At 42.0% G+C, this 25,936-nt stretch overlaps 1 protein-coding gene across 2 annotated transcripts in view; it reads right to left on the bottom strand.

The window, feature by feature from the left end:
• Positions 1-3,178: 3,178 nt before the first annotated feature.
• The window catches only part of LHFPL2 (LHFPL tetraspan subfamily member 2), a 131,968-nt gene continuing 109,210 nt past the window's right edge, over positions 3,179-25,936 (bottom strand). For both annotated transcript variants that reach the window (XM_059694252.1, XM_059694254.1), the window contains one exon: positions 3,179-7,217. In XM_059694252.1, coding sequence (XP_059550235.1) covers positions 6,961-7,217 — 257 coding nt within the window. In that variant the 3' untranslated portion in view covers positions 3,179-6,960. The remainder of the gene's footprint in view (positions 7,218-25,936) is intronic.

Below are 25,936 nucleotides of genomic sequence, written 5' to 3'. Positions count from 1 at the left end.
CACAGTGAAATCATCTACTTCCTGAAGCTCGAAGCTAAAGATGATTCGTACAAGTTGGAAAAAGAAAAGGCGGCCTTAGGCAGCCAGCCATTGAGCCTCTCTAGGTAAAATTAGATTGGTTTTAACACCAGGTGATGTTCATCTTCACAATTTTTTTAGAAGTCTTAATTTTTGAGATCAATTCTAAATGAGATTCTGTCTGGACAGACAGAAGATTTTCTTAATTTACTTCTAATAACTTTTACTCATTGAGGGCATACTGTATATCAGAAACTATACTAAATGCTTTACTTATGGTATTTACTCCTCACACCAAACCTATGGTGTGATTTCTATTATTGACCCAATTCTTATAGAGTAGGAAATTATCCTGATCACCCAGTGAGAGAACAGAATGCCTGTCCCTTCTGGGAGAGGCAGCTAGACCCATGTCCCCTGACTCCTGCCAAGTGTGAGGCTGCTGCCGCCATGTGGTGCCACCTCTCTCCAAGACCCTGTTTCTTTTCCATCCTTCCACATTTCCAGTAATTCATATCCATCTTTTAGGGACAGTGGATCCTAGGGGAAAAAATCAACCAAGAAAAAAATTACAGCATATATTTCTGATGTCTCCAGACCAAGGCCTACCTCCATAATGTGTGAGTACCTGCTGCCTGCTCTTCAGCAGTATTAACTGACTAAATGGTCTTTTGCTTCTGTATGTGTGTTTGGAGAAACTTTAATTGAAGACAAATCCCTAATTATTAGTTTAACTCTGAAGAAAATATGCCTTTTATTTAATTATAACAGCTGCTTATCCTGGATAAGAGATTATAAGAAAATAACAAAAACTTGTCAAAACGGTCATTTGTTTTACTACTGTCATAAACCCAATGGATTTTTAGTGGCTGTTTTCAGGATTGAGTAAACTGAGACACATGGTCCATCTTCAGAAGTATGAAAAATGACTAGGTTTTTCTCTGAAAAGGGAAGAAAGAGCAGTGTTTTCATCAGTTGTCATCCTTTGGTGTGGCCTTTTTTGAATTATAATTGGAAATTATTTTAGCAGTTTACTACACAGAGATGTTGGCATCCTAAGGGTTCTGTATGGGCCTGCTTTTCACCCTAAATATTCCAGGTAGAAGGAAATGACAGCTGTTTGAGAATGTAGACTTTGGTGTCAAACCTGTATTTGAGCCTTGGCTTTGCCACTTACTAGCTTTTTTTTTTTACCTGGGACAAATGACTTAATTTCAGCTAAGTAACTTAGTGACAGTTAATTTATCTATAAAATGAGGATAATAGTTTCTATTCATTGGGTTTTGATGAATAAATGAATTATATGAAGTGCTTAGCACAGTACTTGCACATAGAATGTGCACAATAATTAAAAACTCTTGCTGTCTGCCCATGTGTATTGATGGCTCCCAATTCTCTTATCTCCAACGTGGTCTTCTCTCCAAAGTATGTTCCTAGCTGCACAAGGGACTTCTCCATTGGAAGCCTAAGCTGGACCTTCCCACCTTCCCTGTCTCTGTTTCTCTTGAATTCCTGATCTTGGTGGTTGCATCACTTTCCTTCCTGTGCCCAAACGAAATACCTGGGAGACATGTTGGACTCTCCTTTTCTCCCTTTACCCCTTCTAGTCAGTCTCCTGACTATCCATGCTTTCCCCCTAACATTTACCTAATGCATCTCATTATCTTTGCTGTCACTTGCCTTAATTCAGGCTTTATTCTCTTGAGAATACATTATAGTGGTTTTCCCCAAACACAGGCAGTTGGTGGACTGCTTGCCTTCAGGTGTTAGACTTTTGAGGCTATTTGACTACAAAAAGCCAAAGAGCTGTTAATATCTAATTTTTGATTGGTTTTTCTTTTCCTATGTGGTTTTGCTACTTCCTCTTATTTATTTATGTTTTTATCTATATCCTGTGTCCCTAAGCAAAGTGAACAGTTCATGTCTTAAAGATTTATCTTGCAGAACTCTTCAGGGTGAGGAGGAAGCTGCAAGGAAGAAGATAGTGGTAGGGACAGCAGTAGGATGGTCCCAAAGACATGACTAAGCAGCTGATAGGGGTTATGAAATAAAGACAATTATTGGTTCTTGCTGATTTAAAGAGTAGGCAAAAGTTTACTTTGATGATCTTACTCTTTAGCGTTTGAGTTGAAAAAGGTACTGAATTATTGGAAACTACTGAAATGACCCACTTAAAGGAAATGTCAGGCATAGTCAAGACTGTGCTTAAGTGGCTTTATGTAAAGCAAAGACTTTAAGGAGAACTAGGAGTAAGTTGAATGTGTTCCGGAAGGGCAGTCATGGCAAGTTCATCCAGCAGCAAAATTGCTAAAAACTAAGGATGAGCGGGAAGCACATGCGAGGGTTCCCAGCCTCTGCTGAAATTTAAAGCCAGAGTCCTTTCTTTTGTAGATTAACTCTTCAGAATGATGCAGTAACAGCTGAAAAAGTAACTTGAAATTTCCAATTTTGCACAGGTAATTTAGATCATAATTTGAAAATTTTTTTCTTTAGTGACTTGGATAATTCTGTCAGCTTTTAATTTTGGTTTCTATTAGAAACTTGGAAGTTGTCAGGTATGTTTGGAAACCAAAGCATAAATGTAGTTTCAGGTGTCACAGGCCTTAGATCAGGAGAATAACCATTTTTGTTTATTCTATCAAGTGAGTGCTTCATGAGATATAGAGTTGAGTAAGAGTTTATGAAAAGGGTTGTTGGTGTCATCTTTGAGAATTCGGCTTCTGGATGAGGCTCTTTATGGGCAGGTTACTTTCAGGAAATGTGGATATGGAACTGTTCCATGTTTGGCTTTTAATTTTGGCGTTTTTGTTGGAATAGGAGAGAGTGACCTTCAGTAGACCTTTTTCTTTGTCATTATTATACATATTTCGTTTTTTGTAAAGCCTTGAGTGCTTTGGAGCATTTTCATAATTCTTAGTTTTACTTTAAAATTAAGACATTTGTATAGTATTTGAGAGGGTTTTTCTCCCTCTTTATAATGACATTGATGCTTCTCTGAGGAATAAATATATATAGTACCTATTTTGAAGTTAAAGCTAACCTAAGGTAGGTATATATATCTGTTACTAATAAATGGAATAGTTGAAATACCTGAATATCTTTTTTCCTGATCAAATTATATACATCATAATTGAAAGAAATAGACTTAAAAGAATCAAAATGAGTTTGCAAAATCTGGTTTAATTCAGATCTGGGGAAAGGAAGGGAGCAACATGTTGTGAAAATACATATGCACAGGGACCTAATCAATGCTAGACAAACAATGTATTAATTTACAATATAATAGAATAACCACAAATTTGAAGGCTCAAATCGAGTCCATCAGCGGTAAATACAATTTCATATTTGGCTCAAGTGGCTGTTGAATTATCAAGTGGTGCTGAGTTCCTCCAAAGCACCTAATGACTCCCCCCAGACTTGGAAGGAGTTTCACCACAGTCTCAGAAGAAATCCCAGTCGTGCCTGTAACTCTTTTGGCCCTTGGGAGTCATTGCTGCCCAAATACAAATGCAGGCCAGGGATTTCCAGTGGCCACGTGTTATTGCACAGAGAAGTCTGTTCTAGGCCAGACTCTTATGGCTAAGAAGGTGTGAGATCAGCCCTTAAATAGTGGTCTAGCATTAACATGGTCTATCAAAGCATGTTAAGAAATAGCTCCTTAGTGATTATGTACCAGCTACTAGTTATCACACTAACAGAAAAGGCAAAAGGGCAGCTTCACATTTCACATGAAAGACTAGCATTAACTGGGCCTGCCTGCCAGCTTAACGTTCACATAAATCTAGTGATTATTTTAATTTAGACCCAGAAAAAATGATTTCATACCAGTCTTTTCTTCACATAGGTTTGTGTAGCATTAAAATCATTATGGGTTAAATACTAGGCCATAAAGGCAAAACTGTTTAACTCTCCTTTGCCAAAACAGAAACAAGCCCTGTTCTGACGCCTGTCCAGTTTCCAAAAAACAAAGCATACATACACCTTTGTTATTGCACATCTTTCACACAGACTTGTGTATGTATAATATATATATATTTTAAATATGCTACACATAAAAAAAGACTATGGCACTTTACAGAATACGTGTTTTAACAAAGATCATTACACCACAGATGTTTGAAAACTATACAAAAACCCTTACACAATTAATGTAACATTGTTGAATTAGCACACAGGTTTAAAGAATCCACAGAGTCCAAAACAAGTATTTCTGCCTTTTTGGAGTCCATTGAGAAGCCCAGCCATCACAAACTTTAAGCACAAATGCAGGCAAAAATAAATAAGACTTTTCTGGTAGTTGTAATGGTGCAGGTATATTAGATTTTTAGACTGAGGCAATTAGGGGATAGAAATTAGAAAAATAGGTGTGGGTCAATCAGTCTAATTATTTTGTACACATTTATTTCAACATATTCCTCATATTTAGTGTGTTGTTCTTTTTAATCAGCTATGCAGTTTTGGTCTAGATTTGCATGATTTTGAATGTTCCATTCCTTCCAACCAAAGCTTGGCTAGTGAACTGAAGGTTTAAAAGGCCCAACATTACCGCTTACTAGGTCAGTGTTTGAGTAGTTTCAGTGGTTTGGGGTTTTGTGTGTGCATGTGCTTTTTGTCTTCTGAGCATTGAGACTAATGAAGTAGACACTGTCAAGTGACTTTTATTATCAAGGTGATCTAGGGATACACTGCCACCTTAACCAAGGAGCAGTTGGGCAGTAGGGATGAAGGACTTGCTCAAAGGGTCCTCTGGGCTATGACAACTTGTCTGTAAGGAGAGTGAGAATGTAAAATTCGTGTTAGAAAATGGGTTCTTTATCTTATACCAAAAAAAAGTAGAGTGAATCTTCTGATGATACATTTAAGAAAAATTGGTGTTTTTATCAAAATTATTTGCCTGATGAAGCGAATTTCTTTTTTTAAATGAAAATTATTGCCAGGGCTTGCTGGCATCGGGACTTGGTTAGAGCATATAAACACTACATCAGGTACAGGAGCCAAATCCAGTGGCTGCCATAACCTATTTCTGTGTAGTGTCAGAGATAGATTAATGTTTCCTGAACCCTTCTCTTGTTAAGGAAAGTCATAGGATTTACATTTTGCTTATTCTGAACTTTGGACTAAGAGTGGTGAGCTCATTAAGGCCTGATTCCACACCCTTTCTTCTCCTGCCCTTAACTCTTAATCTATAAGAAAAGATGGTTTCTGGTATAGTCCAAAGGCCAGAATAGAGTGAGACTTTAGTTGTTCCATTCCATCGACACATAAAGGAATTAGTTTTTCTGCACTAGGCATGGCTGTAAAATCTGAATCAGGGTTCTATGTCTGGTGGCACTTAGTACATAATACCTTGCCCAAACAATGTATGTAATTATTTGTTAAATTTTCAAAATGAAGCAAGCCCTCAAGTGAGCAGATTCATAAACCAAAAGAGACCTAATCCTTCCAGAAATCTGGCAGGTCCATCCCACTTGCTTAAGTTGTTATAGAGTGTTTCTGTATCATTCTTCAATTCTGATCTTAGGATAATATCAGACTAGGTTCTTTCTGGCCACTTCGATCATTTCAAAGTAAATATGAGGTGATGGCTAATACCATTTTCCTGAATCAATGATATTGTTAATTTATAGAAACTAGATTAAAAGCACCCAGAACTTTTTTAATAGTGGTAGTTGATTCTTTTTGTAAACAGGTACAGGCAGGTGCTATAAGTTTGGTCTAGCTCTCTTATTTTGCATTAAATTTCTACTCTGTTTTCCTGGGAATGAAGCCTTTGATGCAGCTCAGCATTTGCAACAATTTAGTGTTATTTTAGTCTGCTTTCAGGATCAACCAGTAACTAAAAAACTTAAGTCCCATGATTAGCTCTTTTTTTAACCCTTTTCGGTCCAACATGGAGGCTGACTTGACAGACCAGGCGCTAGGAGCAGGTCCAACGTCGAGGCTGAGGTTGACACTGCAAACCGATTCAACATTCAATCCCGTCAATTAATTTGGACCGCAAAGGGTTAATGCACAGAATGGCATTTTGCTGCTGTTGGGGTTGAAAATATAGCTGACTACAGCATGGTTACCAAACAGTGGGAAAAGGTCTCCCCGTAAGTGCTGAGGTTCTGGCAGTTTCTCCCAGTGAATATCTGAATGAGCCACATCTGGTTTGGAGACCTCTGTCCTGGAATGAGGAAACAGTGAGGTTTCCTTTGGCAGTCAGTGCAATCCCAAGCCTAGGAGAAAAACATGTGATCTCTGGTGGAAGAGGAGGCTGGGCCAGTGCTGGCGCTAGCTTGGCTGCTGGGAAGTGGAATGCATTTGTCTCCACTAGCAGGATTTTTTAATTCTCATAATCTTATAGGCCCTTATTTTTTGCTTTAATCTTGGAGTGACAGTTCAATTGATTCACCTGACCCTGGAATTTAGCTTCCAATAAGTTCCACAACAGAATTCCACAGTCCCTGCTTGATCCCGTTGGTGAGCGAAGAAAGATCGTGTTTTGCTATGATGCCTTTTAGCACACATCCCACTCCCAGTAAGTGTGTAGTCTTCAACTGAGACACTTGAAAGAACCAGGAGGAAACAAAAACCCCACACCTCTGAACAGCCAGCAAGTCTGGCTAACAGTCTCTTCTGGTTACCAGAGAAATGCTGCTTTCATGGTTGAGAGCATTCTCCTTCACTGTGCCTTGGGAGTGATGCTGTCTGACACATGTCAGGGTTTATGTACTGTTTTCATGTTCCATCTCTTACAATTTGCACTGTGGCCCTCATGTGCAGTCACTTTGCTTGGCTGGATGTTGCCTCTCATTGGTCCTGTTAAGGCTCAGGGCTGTGGAATGTGGATTTGGTAGTAAAAGGCTAGTTCTTCACTTGACTCAGATGATGAAACCAGAGGTGAACTGTTTCACAAGGATAAACAAGGAAGAAAATGGTATAAATGTCTCTTCCAAATTAAAGGAGGCAGATGAGGTTTTTCCCCTCTTCAATCTCTTCCTGTACTTTGTCACTGGAGGTTGCAATTTCTGCTTGTGCGGAGAAGATGGCACAGATGAAGGTGAGGACCATCCCACCGATGGCAGTATAAAAGGCCCAGCCCAAGGAGCAGTCTCCAGGTTTGTAGGCCGATGCGTAGTGTCCACAGTAGGCAACGGCCTTCTGGCAGCCCCAGCCAGCAGGGTAGAGTATCAAGCCGAGGATAAGAAACAGGCCTGCAGGGCAGAAGAGAAAAGAGGTGACAACCCCGTGGCTCCACAGATTTGTTGTCATTGTTACTTGACTTACCTTCTTTGGGCTATGGCATCCTTTCTGCAATAGCAAGTGTTAGGGGCTGTTTTATACAAGTAATCTGGCCTGATCAAGAACTATTACCACTTTATCAGAAATATTTTTAGCCTCTTCTGTACATGGTGGAATGTACACCCACTAATCATTTCCCTTCCAGGAAAGCAAATAAACTTGTTTCTTCTCACAGGGCTCTTATTGAGGTGAGAATTTCCCTTGGTCTAAGGCAGAAATCAGCAAACTAAGGCCAAGTAACTGTGGCCTTGTTTTTGTAAACAAAGTTTTATTGGAACAGAGCTCTGCCCATTCATTTATGGATTGCCTAGGGCTGCTTTTGTGCTGGAACAGCAGAGTGAGCAGTTGCTACAGACCCTATGGCCTGCCAAATTGAAAATATTTAATGTTACAAAGACCTGATTTTTAAATACCAAGGAGTTCTATCCTTATAAACTAATCTTGGCTCAATTTTCTTTTCCTACCTTTACTAAAATTCTCTGGGTTTATCATACCAAAGCTTCCAAGTTACTTAAAGCAACTTCCCCACAGAAAGAACATGACTGAATCTGTGGTAATATTAGGTGTGAAGGAAAATGAGGGACAGTGTTTAAAACCACAGGTCACAATTTCATAGCGCTGTCTTCATCCTGTGATAGTATCTTCTCACCAACCATGGCAGTTCACTACCTCCCAAATTAATCCCAATGTTCTAGTCCAGTGGTCGGCAAACGGTGGCTCGCGAGCCACATGCAGCTCTTTGGCCCCTTGAGTGTGGCTCTTCCACAAAATACCACGTGCAGGTGCGCATGTACAGTGTGATTGAAACTTCGTGGCCCATGCACACAAGTCGGTATTGTGTGGAAGAGCCACACTCAAGGGGCCAAAGAGCTGCAGTTGGCCGACCACTGGTCTAGTGTGAGCTAGAACACAAATCAGCAAGATGACCACAGCAAAGACGCACTAAATTGAGATGGTCAGTTAGTAGTTAAGAGCTCAAAATTGGGATTAAGATAGAGGTTTGAATTCAGCTCTGACATTTATAAACTGGGTGACCTTAGAAAATCGTAACCTAAGTATGATTCCTCACCTGTAAAATGGGCTAATGTTTAATTCATAAGGTAGTTGTGAGTATTGAAGTATGTACAGAGTACTCTCTACACCCATAACAATAACAGCAGCAATAGAACTGGAACACAGACTAGTACCTGACAACAGGATATAGTTTTTTGCAGACCCCTCCTATACATAGCACAGTTTAAAGCAGTGGTTCTCAACTTTCCTAATGCCGCAACCCTTTAATACAGTTCATGTTGTGGTGACCCCCAATTTCATTGTTACAAATTGAACATAATTAAAGCATAGTGATTAATCACAAAAACAATATGTAATTATATACATGTTTTCCGATGGTCTTAGGCGACCCTGTGAAAGGGTTGTTCGACCCCCAAAGGGGTTGCGACCCACAGGTTGAGAACCGCTGGTTTAAAGTGTACCAGTTATGTGTAAGTGGGTCAGCTTATTTTTTAGGGTATATTTTGAAAGGTGTAATGATTTGGGGAGAGGAGAGAACCCAGACTACAATTTAGTCCCCTTGAAAGACTAAACCATTCTCATCTGAACAGATCTTACTTAGGTGGGAGATCCAAAAATTACTGATCTAATTTTTTTATGTTCCCAAAGCCTGTGATAAATCCTAATTAATCCCCACCTTGTTCCCTAGGAAACATCACCAAGCAAGGTACCTGGAATCTTGTACTTTCTCCCTCAGGTTCTAAGTTACCACCCAGGGACTTAGATTCAGAGGTGCTCTCTGGCATGCAGGCCCCGGGCAAGGAAGTGTGAACTGCTCTGCCTTATAAAGACCAGTGTGTTCGTATTTTAAATGTGGCTCCAATTAAATATTAGTTACACATGTTGTTAGTATTACATGGCTTAAACAAGCCCAGTAAGCAAAATTAATGCATTTTAATATGATAGGGACAGAAGACAGAAAGCATGGAGTTTGTTGTCACATAGCAGCTCTGCTACCCTCTGCCAGGCTCACAAAATACCTTCATTTGGTTGTCTCAGATCCTTCAGGGAAGTAGGCAGACTTAAAATAATGAGTACAGCCAGGAACATTCACTCTAGTTCTTCCTAGCTCTCTTAGGTGCTTCCTTTTATGATAGCTCAGCTAAAGTTCCCAAAATTGTTTAGGCCACCTGAAAATCTAGTGGCTGCTACTGGCCAAATGTGAATGACAATAGGGAGACATGCTTATGAGTTATGCAAAAGCCTCAGCTTCAATATTTATAAGCCCACAGGGCATTTCACATGGGAGAGTAATAAATAGTGGACTGTGGTATGTCTCCAAGTCTTAGTGGCTGTGATGTGTGCCGAAACCACACTCTCTCAACCTGGGCAGCCAGCCTAGACAAACACAGTGCCTTATCCAAATTCTCCACGGGGCAGAGAAGTTGCCGCTGTCTACCCTACCCTGGTTGCTGACCTCTGCTCCCAGCATTCATCAGAGTTGTCATTAGCATGGTTGATGCCATGAAAATGCAAGCCCTAGGTCAAGGGAAAGAAAAGAGGGCCTACGGGTAAGCAAAAAATGAAAGTCACCTTGATCATCAGTCTGGGTGTTTAGAAAAAGGCCCTTCTAGCAAAGGAATTCCAGACAGTTTAGTGACTCAGGTGGACCTTTCAGCTACTGCCACACTGCTCTTGGGGCCCAGCACAGCTTCTGAGCAGCTGTTCTGGTCCTAATAAGCATCCCTTAATGAAGCACAAACATCATCTGAACATAATCTTTTGCTAACTAGTAAAATTACAGAGAAAAAGCCAATTAAGTTTTCCCATCTCTCAGAGTAAAGTCCAGCCCCCTCTCCCTGGCTTTCAGGCCCCATGTGATTCAACTCCTTACTACCTGTCTAAACTCATCTCTGCCTTTGACACCCTTGTTCTCTGCTCTGGCCACCTGGCTCTTCCTTGGACACACCAGGCATACTCCGGCCTTTGTACTTGCTATTCCTCTCACCTATTGTGCCCTCCTACCAGGTAGCTTTCAGGTCATCTTCAAATGCCACTTCCTCAGTGTGGTCTTCTGTTCCAAACTATTTAAAATTCAACCACCTACCTCTCCCCTGCATGCTGTCCTCCTTCCTTGCTTTGTTATTTCTTCTTAGCACTTACTACAGACACAGACTATATTACTTTGAGTCATATGAAGCTGTCAATATTTGACCTTTTTTTTAACCTGAATAAATGGTCAGTTTATATGGCTCAACCTACTATTTTACTTCATTATTTTGATTGTTATCCTAAACTTTTAAGCTCCACGGGGGGAGGGATTTTTGTATATTTGTTATAAAGCTAGTGCTTAGGATTGAGTTTCACATAAGAGCTGAGCCAGGATATGATCTGATTTTCCTATGCAGCTTTAAAAAGGCAGTTCCTGCCTGACTCTCATGGCTCAGTGGTTGAGCATCGACCTATGAACCAGAAGGTCATGGTTTGATTCCCAGTCAGGGCACATGCCCAGGTTGTGGGCTCAATTCCCAGTGTGGGGCATGCAGGAGGCAGCTGATCAGTGGTTCTCAAGTCTTATCATTGATGTTTCTCTCTCTCTTTCCCTCTCCCTTCCTCTCTGAAATCAATAAAAATATATTTTTTAAAAAGGCAGTTCCTAAAGTTGGGCCAGCCCGTAGTGGTGTTTGGGGCCTTTCTACTGCCTTACTGCATCGTTTCAGGGTGTGTTTGTTATGTGGAAAGCGATAGAGAAAGTAGGACTAAGATAGTGGGCATTTGATATTCTTTTGACTGGCACCTCTCCCAGGGAGAGGGCCCAGCTGGGAGGAGAAGGAAAAGTACACACAATGATACTGGCCAGTAACCAAAGAAAATGGCTACTCCTGAAAGGAACTCAGAGGGCTTGTCATCTCTGCCATGGTTCTACTTGATAGGATGCACCCAGAGTCATACCACTTTCCACAACCTTAAAAACTATCCTAATCCTTGGGTCCTCTATCTTCTCTTGCTAACCACCTCCCAGTTCACTATACCAAGAAGATGCCAGCATCTGTTCATTGTGGGGGCCACCTGGGGAATGACTCAACCTTACTTGGGGAAGAAAAAATAAAAGGAACTGATGGTTAGTCACTTGGACTCCCCTACAGATGCCACCACACACTGGAGATAGAACCCTGACAACTTCAGAGACCCACCTTATATGCTTTCTCATGATCAGCTGGGCACCAGCTATTACAATGCAATGTTTATCTTGCCCCTCTGCTATTTTAGTAATATTTCCCCCTACCTGGAATGAGCTTTTGGACTCAATCCTGGATTCCCATCTTGCTGCACAGGAATTTTCAGAGCCTCTATGGGCAACTTAAACATGTGGTTTGGGTTTAACTCAAATAATTAGATTCCATGAGCTGTGTCTCATCACTGCATTTCCAGTGCCAAAAAACATAGAAGGTGTTGAAAAAAAAATGAATGAAACCCACCAGGAAAAGTAAAGTCATGGTCTTCCTGCTTTCTTATCAACATTCGGGACTATGATTAGACCAGCCACAAAAGTATAGCTCTTAGGTAACTTTTTTGCTACTGCCCTGGAGTTAAACAATGTGATATCAAATCCCTTAGGTGGGAAGAAAAACATCTCCATAATCTAGCCAAGTCCCCAATTTTGGAAAGATGAAGCATTGCTAAATGCATTAAATAATATTTTGCTTGGTCTAAAGATTCCCACCTCAAGCTTTAAGGACATGGGATGCTAGCAATGGAGGACCCAAGTCTGAACCACAGCTCCTAAGTTTGTGAAAAAGTGGGCAAAGGCTCCATGGCTATTTCTCATCTTTCCCTCCCGATCAGTCACAGTTTTACAACCTGCTGGCCAAGGGAAGGGACTCAAATTTTGCTTGTTTTTTTATGGGTACAGAAGAACGCCATTGTTCCTGTTCTGAAAAATGTAAAAACTAAAGAAAGGCTGGCTCCTTTCTACAGAATAACAAGCAGGTCTTTGGACATCACACTTCTACTTCCTCTTCAGACAGACTTCTAGACTAAATAGTAAAGAGTGACTAGCCCTGGTTTGCAAAGGAAATTTACTACGGACAGGAAGAAAGCGCCATCTGTTAGTGCAACTGGCAATATGTGGAGGCCCATAGTGAGAGACACGACAGCTTTCACAGGGTTGTAATCAGGAAGCTCATACTAAAGCTATGAAATTTCCTACTGTCTGGAGGGTGCATTCACAGCAGACAGCTAGTAGCAAGCTTAGTATCTTGATAAACCTGGGTTCCAACTAGGTAATTCCTGAGGTGTGTCCACTGAGTGCACTCAGGTGCCTGTTCTGACACCAGGCACAGCAATGAGTGGCTGTGACGAGAAGAGGAGTAGGAGAGCACTGGGTTCCATAGGCTAAACATTTTCAGACCAGTGCTACTCAAGGAATCTGGTCACATAATACACATCACCATTCCCTGAACCAGGGCCCTCATCCTAGTTCACATGTCACCACTTCCTGCCAGAATGTTATTCTCTGTGTGCTCCTACCACCCTGTGAACATCTCCTTTCAGCTCTTTATCACATTGTTATTTTTGTATATTTAATCAGCAGATTTTTACTAAGTTACCTACTAAGTGCCAGGCATTATTTTTAGCCCTGAGGATATAGCAGTAATCTAGTCCTTTGAGGGCAAAAAAGTTTTATTCTTCATGGTATATGTCACAGTTTTGTCTTAGCATTTACCATAATAAGCCTCATGGGTGTGTTACAGGTTAAAAGGGTCAAGAATTCAACTTATTTCTGGCTTTGAAACAGCCATTGACTCACATAGGAACATAGCAAGAGACTCCATTCCCCTTTCAACATATCTCTGAGAAAATGAAAAAAAACAACAACACACAAAACACCAAAAAAGTCACCCAGTGTTGATTATCCCTACCAGGTCTACCCTGTGACTCACAGGTCTGGAATATGGGCCTAGCTAAGCCTTTGCTTTGGTTTTGTTGACCCAGCTCAATTCACTATAGCATACGCCCAGGGGGCTGTTCGGCCACCACCACCCTTCCCCTTCCCCCTTCTCAGGCAGCCATCTCTGTAGCAGGAAGCAAAGGCAAATAAAGCAAGAGGGTGACTAGCTTCCTGTATCTCATCCCCATTCTGGGACAGAACTCCAAGAGCATTCCAGGCTTTCGGGGGTGCTAGCTTGAAAAAGTATTGCCAGTACTGGATTAACGTAAAACTAAGACAGGAATAGTCCTTGCATGAGTTTCAGATCATCTGCCAGTGTTCTAACTCCAGGTGAGAAGGTGGCCTCATTGGCTTTTCCATTTTAGTATCCTTTGCTGTTTGTTCTTCCTTACCTTCCCAACATCTACGCACTGGGGAGCTAGGCTCAATCCTCTGTCCTCTTCTCTACATTCTCCTTATTGATCACAGTTGATCCTACAGCTTAAAATACTACGTCTAGGCTGAGGTCTCCTGAATTTTCTCCAGCTTTGAACTCTAGATTTGCAAATCCAACTGTTTACTCTTGACCTCCAACCTCTACTTGGATATCTAACAAAGTGCTTGAAAATTGTGTCCAAACCTAACTTTTGATTCCCACTCCTCACTTTAAAACCTAGCCTTTATCCTGTGGGCCTCATCTTAGCACATGGGAGTTTAGTTATACCCAGTAAGATCAAAAACCTTAGAATCATCTTTGACTCCTTTCTCTCTCAGAGCCTACATTACTCCATCAGCAAAGCACTGGCCTTCATTCTCGCTGTTCCCTTTGCCTAGAAAGCTCTTTCTTCTGATTACCCACATGGCCAACTCCTTGATCTCTTTCAAGTTTTTGATTAAATCTTTTTTCACTGAACCCTACCCTGACTTCCTATTTAATATTACACTTCCCTCCCCTTATCACCTCAGCATACGCAATCTCCCTTACCCTGGCTATACTTTTTTTCTTTCCTTCCACAGCACCCATCACCTTTAACACACTATATAGTATACTTTTTTGATTTACTGTCTGTCTCCATCAGTCTAAATGTAAACTCCATGAGAATAGAGAACCTTATGGCTTATTCTTTATGTATCCCAATTGCTTAGGACAATATCTGACATGTAATAAGGTGTTCAGTAAATATTTATTGGATGAATGAAAGGAGAGGAGCTGTGATACAGATTATGTTCTATTTTTAACTGAAGCTAGTGTGGAAAGTTCTTGCCAAGTGTTGTAAGTGGTTAGAGGAAAGGCTTCATCTGATAACGTGAATCCCAGGGGTTGACAATTTGGGCTAATAGAACGAACACCAGCCATACTTACTGGCGAAACACACACAGGCTCTAACCATGGGGCTGGCCTTTTATTAGACTGAAGCACTGCAAACTTCCTTTCTGGCTACAGAAATAGCTGTTTGTGGAGATCTCACAGGAAAAAGTAGTAAGTCAATTAAATGTAATCAGTTTTAAGTTATCTAGAGATCAACCTTAGTTGAGCCTCAAAACTCTGAATGTTTCCAACTATGCTTGGCTGCGGTGAGGACAGCTGAAAAGACAGGCTGTGGCTAACTCGTGGAAACTGCCCAAGACACCAACTGGGCGGGAGTAGCAGGGCAGGGGTAAACCTGGAGAAGTGCAGGAAAATGACAGAGGCAGAGGGGTAGACAGGGGAAATGAAGGAGATGGGCCATGGCAGTTTGCAGAGAGGTAAGGGTGGTTTCTAGAAGCAGCATGAGCCTGGAGAATGGAAAAATTAACTGAAGGAGTTAACACTGAAGGCAAGAATGTAGAACTTCTCTATAGCCCAGGAAAAAATCCACTCCTGTCAGCAGCACAGAGGGCAATATCTCAATCCCAGGGGTTGTGGGGGAGGGTGTTTCTGTGCTTCCAGTAGAGGAATAACATGTTAGTTATTGATTGTCCTATGTTAACTCTAAGCCTGGGACCATCAATTGGGACAGTTGATGTACAGAGTTATGCAACAACCTTATGCATGTTAGTTGACATTTATCTGTATACTGACTCCTCTTTTCTGTTTAAATTGCCTCCCTGTCTCCCCCACCCCCCCATCTCCTATGCTGACATTGGAAATCATTTTGGCAGTCTGCAATAGCTATTTGTGGGTCATTAACTGTTGTTGGGTGGGGACATTTTCTCTTTCACAATACCTTAAGGCACGTGTGCCATGAAGTTTCAATCACACTGTACGTGCATGCCTGCACGTGGTATTTTGTGGAAGAGCCACACTCAAGGAGCCAAAGAGCCGCATGTGGCAAAAGGTCAGTATTATTGAGGTTGTGCTTGTAGGAAGGTGCATCACATCCACTTCCCTATCCATTGAATTTGCTATGGAGCTACTTTCCACCCAGAGATCATGGTATGCACCTGTCAGTTCTCATGTGCAGGGACTTGGGAAACACTCTAGTGATCATTCTCACTCACCAAGACAAGGCTAAACTAAGTTCCTTGCGCTATTTTAAGAAAGAAAAGATTCAACTTAAAGAATTTCATGGGTGAAATAGAAATAAAAATTATAAGTAAATGGTTCATCAACTACCTGGAAAACTAACTAGAACAATGATAGTAAAAAATAGAAGTCTTATTATGACATAATATATATTTGTCCCATATAAAATAGCATGGGTTCCAAGGCTGCCTAGATGCCTCAAATTCGTATGTATTTTACACTCATACGAATTCCTAGTCAATGGTGAACTTACTGACAGAGGAGAGGAGTGTGTTCCCTATTCCTTGGCTTCTGTGCCTCCATCCCAAACCCACACTCAGTTCTCTACACACAGTGTTATTGATCAAGTTCATGTGTCATTTCTGGTTCCCATTCCTTTCCAGTCTTCACATCTTTGAAAGGTTTTCTATGATAAAAAATGGTAAATTCCAAGTAAAGATGACATGGAGTTATTAGTAGTGAATTTTATAAATTCACTAATACACTAAAGCTGGAAGTTTGTACAGGTGATTAGAATCTTTTAATAATCATACTGGTAATTGTTATAATAACAATGGCAGCAGTTCATGCTATGAGAACTACAGTGTGCCAGGCACTGACTAAACATTAAGTATAACTCATTTAGTTCTTGTGACAGTCTTATTTGAGAGATGAAGAAACTGAGGCACAGAGGGATTAAGTAAGATTACACAGCTAATCAGTGGTGGAGCTGGGACTTAAACCAGGCAATATGTCTGCAGAGCCCCCTCCTAAGCCATCACACTAGACTGCTGCTTTACTGCAAACCAGTGACTAACTTCTAAAACAAAAGCATTTGTCCAGCTGAAGATGGGAAACTGATATATACTCAAAGCTACTGAGAGGTTAGAGAGCAAATGATGAAGAGTTATCAAGTGAAAAACCCTGAGTGCTGTGAAGGGCTGTGGCGAGGGGAAGGCTGCACCCAATACAGGGTCACCTGTTGTCAGTCAGGTTGATTTACTAACCTAACAGTAAGACAAGATAAAGAAGTTCCATGCACACCTTCTCTTCCATTACAAGTGTCACCAGCCTACATACTGCAACATAGATGCCACTTTGGCTTGGCTGCCTTTGGCCAAAGTAACTTCTAGAAAGAAAGCCTAGTGAACAGGACAGAACAATGCAGGTTTGCTATGATGTCCTCTTCTGCAGGATGAAAGAAAACTGCAATAAAGCACAAAACCCTCAGGTACCAGAGGGGCAAAGATAGGCAGTATAATCTGCTTACATTGTAGTCTTTGCTCTGAGATTCTGTACGGTTGGGAACCCTCTAAACTCGCACATCCACCTAGAACATGACTGCAACCCACAGGGAAAACGCCCTCTGTCCTCTCCAGGACAGATGGATGTTGCCGATCAGACCAAATCCAGTGCTGACAGCATTCTTAGGCCCCCAAATTACATCCCTTCAAACAGCCCTTCTTAATTCACAGAACAGAGCTGATGACCCCTTTGTCTTTCCTGACCTCTTCGAGCCATTATTCATACATGGTAGGTTTGAGTTCCTCCTGCTCATCTCAGTGTCCACATGCAGAAGATGTTGCTCTCAATCTTAGGCATCTGGCACTCATGAAATCTTGCTTATAACAACTGCTTATAACAACCAGACAACTGGTGGTCCCCAGGCCTCTTCCTCCACCCAAGGAGAGTGCTGGGCCTCTGCCTCCCAAGCCCCAAAGCTGATGAGTGCTGATATTCACCTGCTCGACCTCTCCAGATGCCAGGACAGGCCACTAACCTCAGGACCAAAATTCATTAGCCATTCAGAGTCAAGCATTTTTGAATGACATTTATAAAAAAGAGGAATATAAAGTATTATAATATGAATCAAGGATTTCTGTCCAAGAACTGTTTGTTAGTCTATACCTTTGAAATTACTTTGCCTATTAAGTTTTTTCAACTTCTTAATGAAAATTTATTCTATAAAGCCCAAATAGAATTTGGTTTTAGTGACTGCTGGTTCTGAAATGATTCTTATTGGAACTTCATGAGATGGCTCCATTAATTTTGCTTAGAATTGAGACTTAACCAGCCTTTGCTAAATCCTTTACACTTTTCAAATAGTTTGCTATTTGAAAGTTACAGTTGTGCTAGCACAGTGAACATAGATTTACTGAGCACCTATTATGTACGTAGCAGGCCCTATTCTGAACACTAAAGATAAAACCTTGAAAAAGACACAATCTATTCCTCTGCTTATATTCTAGAATAGTGTTTCCCCCACACTTCTGGATTTTACACACTAATACAACAGCCAGAAAAGTTGGGAGGTTAATATATTTATTTTGCTAATCTAAGGACACTAAAAATAACTATTATCTCCTCTCATCATCATATATTTTGAAGACCAAAAGGCTAAAAGATATAATCTAAGAACAATGGACAGTTCTTTACATTGAATACATTGAGCTCTATAAAATCTTACTCAGGTCCACTCGGCACAGAGTGGACCTGCCCTTGTTCAAGGGAGTAACTACTGAGAGGCCCTTCGGGATGGGGCCCCATCTAAGAATCCTCTTTTTACCCTGTTGCTTGCACAGTAAACAGAGTAAGGAGCCTCTTTCTGAGTAGTCTAAAATCTAAACTTGTTTTCATTGTACCTCATTTTAAAGTTTCAAGAGTTTATGGACAGGCTAGCCTGGGCCTAAGGTTGATATTTAATAAATGTTTGACAGCCAGGTCAGGAACTGGAGGTCAGAGGGTTCATGGTAATGAAAGGGGTTTTCAGCAGATGACCACAGTATCCTTGTAGAGCAGAGCCAGCTTAGTGCATAATCAATAAAAAGGTTTTGAACCAGCAAGATTCTGAGGGGAAAGAGAGGAAAAGTGAAGGATCAGGTGTCAATTTTTAAAAAATGCTTGTATGAATCCTCACACTATCTCCCTAGAAAAATCTAGTAGGGTACTTGTTTTCTACTAAAAACATTCCCATAGAATTATAATTGCAAGAAAAATACTCTTCCAGGGTGGGGGCTAAGAGCAGATGACAGCAACATGAAGAGAATTCTTTGGAAGACAATCAGAGCAAAGTTGGCAACCACAGCCCCAAGAGGAAGTTTCTGTTACAATTACTCAGAATTAATGACCACCAGTTAAGAATTGTCAGATGCCCTTAGAATATGTGGCGAAACAATCTATAAGATGCATTTCTCCCTTGCTGAAATCTTTCTCAGCATTGATTCATGTTTATATGCACACTAGAGGCCTGGTGCACAAGCGGGCCGGGGAAGGACCGTGGGAGGGCTCCAGGGTGTGTCTGGCCCATCTAGCCCAGTCCCAATTAGCCGGACCCCAGCAGCAAACTAACTTACTGGTCAGTTCATGTCATAGCGACTGGTCGAACAGTTGGACACTTAGCATATTAGGCTTTTATTATATACTAGAGGCCCGGTGCACAAAAATTTGTGCACTCGGGGGGGGGGGTCCCTCAGCCTGGCCTGTGCCCTCTCACAGTCTGGGACCCCTTGGGAGATAACGACCTGCTGGCTTAGGCCTGCTCCCTGGTGGCAGAGGGCAGGCCCAATCCCTAGGTGCAGCCCCTGGTCGGGCTCAGAGCAGGGCCGATTGGGGAGTTGGGGCGCTGCCCCCTGTCATGCATAGAGCAGGGCGGATTGGGAGGTTGCCATGCCACCCCCAGTCACGCTCAGGGTAGGGCCGATTGGTGGGTTGGGGCACCGCCCCCTGTCACACTCAAGGCAGGGTCGATGGGGAGGTTGTGGTGCCACCCCGTCACGCATAGAGCAGGGCCGATCAGGGGGTTGGGGAGCTCCTCCCTGTCACGCACAGAGCAGGGTCAATCGGGGTGGGGAGCTCCCCCCTGTCATGCACAGAGCAGGGCCCATCAGGGGGTTGAGGAGCTCCCCCCTGTCACTCACAGAGTAGGGCCGATAGGGGAGTTGGCACACTGCCCCCATCACACACACAGCAGGGAGGATCAGGGGGTTGGGGCACCGCCCTCTATCACCCACAGAGCAGGGCCAATCAGGGGGTTGGGGTGCCGCCACTGTCACACTCAGGGCAGGGCCGATGGGGAGGTTATGGCTCTACCCCGTCACACACACAGCAGGGCCTGTGGGGTGAGGGGGTTGGGGCGCCGCACCCTGTCACGCTGATCCCGGTGCCGGGAGGCCTCTCAGCTCCGCTGATCCTGGTGCTGGAAGGCATATTACCCTTTTACTATATAGAATAGAGGCCTGGTGCATGGGTGGGGACTGGCTGGTTTGCCCTGAAGGGTGTCCTGGATCAGGGTGGGGGTCCCCACTGGGGTGCCTGGCCAGCCTGGATGAGGGGATGATGGCTGTTTGCAGCTGGTCACACACCCTTCAGGGTGGGGGTCCCCACTGGGGTGCCTGGCCAGTCTGGGTGAGGGGCTGAGGGCTGTTTTCAGGCTGGGACTGAAGCTCCCAACTGCTTCTTTTTTTCTTTTTTTTTTTTTTATTCTGGGCCAGCTTTAGCTCTGAGGCTCCAGCTCTGAGGCCTCCGCTCCTGAAAGCAGGTATCTGGTTTGTTTCGGTTCTATAATCAAAACTCTGTATCAACTCCAGCTCTGAGATCCCAGCCGGCTGAAAGCTGGTTTCTGGAGTTTTGTTTAGCGTCTATATTTGTTACAATGTTTGAAACTGCAGGCTCAGAGGCCGGCAAGGCAGGCGGGGAACGTTGCAGTCCTCCGTCACTGAAGCAAGCAAGCCTAATGTTAGTTTCAAGCTGCCTGGCTGCCGGCCGCCATCTTGGCTGGCAGTTAATTTGCATATCTCGCTGATTAGCCAATGGGAAGGGTAGCAGTTGTATGCCAATTACCATGTTTCTCTTTTATTAGATAGGATAGGATAGGATTACTTTACTGACAGTTTCTACAGCCTTAATTCCTAACTGTTAAATTGCATCCCAACAAGCTAATTTAGCCAGATTATTCTTTCCAGTGAGTAAATAATAAAGTTGTACTTCACATTCCAAGTGAGCATGTTTTCTGAACTATTTACCTACAACTGGGAGAAATTTATGAAACACTGTCTTGATAAATTATTCATCTGACATGTGGGGTCAAGAAAGTGCTCCTGTTTGACTATAACCAAAATACATTGATATTTCAAAATAAGCTGCCAAAATAAATAAAATGCAGTATATTGTAGAGTAAAAGACACAAAAAATTTAGTTACTGAGCTATGAAATATTCAGGATAATAAGTAAATTTCTTTCCTACTAAGGTCTTGGGGTCCAGATAATGTTAACTAATGAAGCAGGCACCATCTTTTCAGCATGAGGTCCCTGCGGTCAGCCTTGAAACACTGAACACAGCCACTGCATTGTACTTTGAAATTTTTAATATTGGCTATATGTATTTTTTATTTCATCTGTACTGGGGCTATCATTAAAAAGAGAAAAAGATTGCTGGCCATTCAATAAAGCTACTGGGAAGATTGTATACAGGACTGAACTCATTTACAGATATGAGATGCGACAGCCCAGTTCTTCATTGGAGATGCAGGTCACGTTTGAAGTAGCGTCACAGCTGAGAATACGACCATTGCATTAAGAGTGCCTGGACTCTGTGAATATTCAGAGCCACACTTAAGGGATTATTTGTTAATGCAACCTGAACATAGACCATCCATGTCTCTGTGATAATTTATGGCTGCAATTAAGTGGTTACCATGGCAAACCACTTTCCACATTTTATTTGCATATCAATTGCTATATCTGAATTTTAAGAGAGTTGCAGTTTTTTCTAGATCTTCCAACTGATTATTTAAAAATAGATCCCAATCCCTAGATTTACTTAAATTAATGCCTGCTTGGTCCACTTGCTTTCAAATAGTAGCTTTTTTATCTAATGACACAGTTGAGTTCTTTGTTCTCTTTATATGTGTGTGTGTGTGTGTGTGTGTGTGTATAAATTATATATATATATAAATAATAATTTATAATTTATAAAAATATATATAAATTATAATACAGGCCTGGGTGTGGAAACTCAAAAAATTGTAGACCTGAGTCTACAGGTCTTTGCACTTAGTAGGCATCCCATAGAAACTCCTTGAGTTGAAATTTAATTCTGGCTGCCTTATAGCAGTTCTGCATTCTTTAGTTTTTACCAAGGGATTACTGAAGGTTGATGAATTAGTAAATGTGCCATAATCAGTGCATTCTTACACTGATTTAGACATAGAACTATTAGAACTGATTTCTGGTGGAGGTGTTATCTGTCTGGAGAGCCAGAAATCAAGAGCCTCGTTTTGACGGTCAAAAGCTCCCAGTGCCTCTTTCTCAGAAGGAAAACCAGGGGATGCTCCCTATACTTTCCCCATGCATTTTCTTTGAGGATATTTTGAAGTTGGGCAACCAAGGTCGCACTGCCTTCTCAGAGAAAGCCAGGTGGACTTTTCAGGTGTAAATTTATGGGGCAAAGTCCCTGTGAAAGTCAGGAATCTCTTCCCCTTTCTGTCTGCTTTTTAAGCCCCTCTTCTTATCTCTCTCCCTTCCATAGTGCCTGCCTGATCTGATCTTTTTGGCCTGGGAGTGAATGGGTAGGGCATGGGATAAATCAGAAAGGTTGCTGGGACCGGGTTGAGATGTGGTTTACCCTGTGAAAAATGACAATTAGAATATCAAGTCCTGGATAATGACCAGGTATATTTTATATGCCTATATCCATACTTCCACATACATTCTGTTTCATGACAAAGCAGTTCCACAAGCAGCAAAGGCAAAACTCTCCACTTTTCTGATTCTTACCCTTTTATTCCTCCCCCTTTCCCCTCTTCATAATGTCCTCCTTCATCCTCAATTATTGCTCACTTGCAATAAAGCTGAGTCTGCACACACCAAGTCCTGAGCTGCCACAGCCAGGAGCAGTCCCCATGAGCACACTCTCTACCCCAGCCCAGTAGAGGCAGAGTTCAGCCCCCAGCAATCTATCTGGTCAGACTGGTGGAGCAGCTTGTGAAGCAATCCTGCTGGACTGAGACGGCTGTAGACAGATAGAGGGCTACAGGGAGTAGAGAGCATGAGAGCCAACCAGACACAAAGATGCAAATAGGCCTAGGAGGGGAGATGGAAGACAACAGGCAGCCAGGCCGGCATCTCATGAGCTAGTTCAACCCTCATGGCAACCCCAGTGGAATAGGCCAAGCCAGCACAAGTGAGCCAAATCCTGAGCTCATTTTAATGGCTTCTGTCCCAAACCTGAGTCACTGGGGATTCCACAGATTTCAAGACAGCCCTTCATGCATTTCCAAAAACAAACTGCTTGATGCTGTCATGGAAAACCTGGATCTTTGCATTCTATGGTTTCACTATGGATTACATCCAGGTCACAACCTAAGGAAGACAGCTGGCAAATCACCCTGCTGGGCGATTACCCAGCTTTTGTAATGAATCCCAGAGGGCTATGAGCCGATGTGTGTTTCTGGCTCTGCCAAGTCCTGGACAAGTCCTCACCAATAAAGACCAATCAGTCTGAGATTTATTCTGCAAGGGAAGCCTGAGAAGCCACCTGCAATCAACACTCAGCTGCTAGAACCTGCTCCAGAAAGGAAAGGAATGGAGAATGTATAAGTCAAGGGGAAGAGAAGTGAAAGAGATTCTTTGCTTCCCTCTCAATTCAACTGCTATCTTCTGCTTTTTTTTAAAAAAAATGCTCTGAGGATACCTTAGTCACACCAAAGTCAGAGGACTGCTCTGTACTCTTCAGCCTTAACTCAGGCAGGCTTTTAAGGGGCCAGAGAATAGCACTATGCAGTGGTTGATTTCAACAGAGCAAGGTCAATTATAAAGGCTTTTATAAAAGACACCCCTATTCCTTAGAATGCAGCAATTCTAGGAAACATAAAAAATGTACTAAAACCTGCCAAGAAAACAGAAATACTTTAAGTTTTATCACATATACCTACCACTTATTACTTATTATGTGCCAAGACCTGTATTTAAGCCATTCTCATATATTATCTAATTTAATTCTCAAAACATTACACCCATTTTACAGGTGAGAAAACTGAGGCTTAGAGAAGTGAGGTCAATTGGGCAACACATCACAGCCACGTTAAGGTGAGATCAGGACTGATCCAGGACCATATGAGGCTTGAATTTTTAATTGCTATTAAGAGTGAGTATGGAACACTAAGGGCATTTATGCACAAATACTTAGGAAATGTCAGCTGGGTGTCCACATAATGGGCCTTGAAAGTAAATCCTGCTATCGGGGTTAACTTAACCGTGAAGAGTTGTATTTTATTATTATTTTATAAGTAACCCAGATCTTGAGATTTTCACTGAAGTAGCAGGTTCTTTCACACCAGCTTCTAAAGTAAAAATATCAAGATTATTTATGTTATGTTTTTTATAGACAACGAAGGCTATAACACCTATGGCCTATTCTTTAAAATTAGGTATAATAAAGGAATATTCTTACAAATCTTGTAATTGCTCAACCAATTGCATTTTACAAAATTGCCATTTTTGCCAAAATGAAAGGTGCAAGAATAGTCTGAATGTATTTCCAAAGAGTTATGCTGGCAACAGCCTCCTTTCTCACCATTTGTTTCGTTGTCAAATAGATCCAGGCAGGGCTGAGAGAAAGCAGGCAAGAGGAGAGAAAAGACTGATGCTCACAGCTGCGGCAAGTCCTTGGCTGAGGCTGACCACATGCTGTTACAGATTGGCCAAGAGGAGAGAAAGCAAGTCAGCTGCTTCGACACACTTTCTCAGCCATAGATCCAAGGACCATGGCTGTCAGTTATGTTAGCTTGAACTGCCTGGTGTAGACCTCCTTGAGGGGAGAAAGAGCCCACTGAGCATCCCTTACAGATGCCTCTCACCCAACCCCAACACGAGGGAGTCGGCGGACTAGTCCTTCTTTCCTGTGACGACTTCTCAGAGAGATGCTCAACTGGAAGGAGAAAAGCAACAGCTTTCCCTGTATTTCAGTGCTTAGTCTTAGATCAGTGGGCCCTAGAGAGATAGTCTGATTATACAGGAATTTCTGCCTCCTGCCAATTTAAAATTTTTAGTAATTTCAGACTTAAGATCCTGTGTGTATGCAGAGGGAACATAAGTGATGGGGGTTGGGAGAAAGTTAAGATTTCTTTTAGGAAATCTAAACTTTGGAGGAAACCTGTGACCAACAGACTTGCAATGGGGATATGCTGCTACTTTCTTCTCTTCAACCCTTCTTCCCAGAGGCCTGAGACAGTCAGAGAGAGAAAGAGGGAGAGAGATAGAGAAGTCAGAAATAGCTCATTGGAGTGTGTGAATAATACTGAAGATATGTACTAATCTTTGTGCCAAAATGAACGTTCTTGCCATTTATGTGAAACAGCCAACAAGAGCACCAAAAAAAATTGTTGGACTAGTCCACTTTCTTAGAGACTGAGTTCAATGGACTAAACACTATTAAAAACTGCATGCAAATAGTCTTTAAGACTGAAGGGTATCTAAAGTTATTTCTGCATGACTGTAAAAACAGGTGTGGTGGTATAGCCCAAGAAGTCCCAGCCCTTACTCTAAATGGCCACTAATTTGCTAGAAGATACTGTTTCCCAGGATGAAAAGCATTCCTAGGAATGACAAACCCATTTCACCTGCATACCAGCATATTGATAAAGCTCACTGTAAATGCATGGAAAATTGCCTCTCTGGTCAACCAGAACTCTTCAATAGGACTAATAAATTGTGTGCTGGCTTCCCGTCATCTGCATGTTCACACTGATTCCTAAAAGCTTTCGGTAATACTTCTCAACAAAAGTTTGAAGATATACACATGAATATAAACACAAATCCTTGAGGCCCTGTGTGTCTGAAGGGAATAAAGATAAACTTCAAATTTCAGAAGTGAATAAAAAAGAGGACAAAGTTTCTTCTTCCTCTAACCAAAGCTGAAATCAAAAGTCTAAGGTAAAAAAAAAAAAATCTAAGGTAAAGTCATATTTTCCAAACTCCCTATTTTTCAGAAGAGGAACGCCGGGATACAGAGAGGTGGTACATTTATCTCTGGGCCCATTACCCCCTACACACACATACTCCCCCCTTAAGATCTGAAGAAGGAAAACATTTATCTTATCAGCTGTTTTTTGGGGGAAAAAACCTGTGTTTGATCTATTTACTTGGAAGCCAGCCTGCTGAGCTCAAGAGTTTGCTATCAGGCAGACCAGAGTGAATTCATTTAGGCTGTTTCTTTCCAGGCCTGG

The sequence above is a fragment of the Myotis daubentonii genome, chromosome 4, assembly GCF_963259705.1.
Source record: "Myotis daubentonii chromosome 4, mMyoDau2.1, whole genome shotgun sequence".
NCBI lineage: Eukaryota > Metazoa > Chordata > Mammalia > Chiroptera > Vespertilionidae > Myotis > Myotis daubentonii.
The sequence above is the reverse complement of the archived record's forward strand: the minus strand, read 5'-3'. Positions and strand labels throughout refer to the sequence as shown.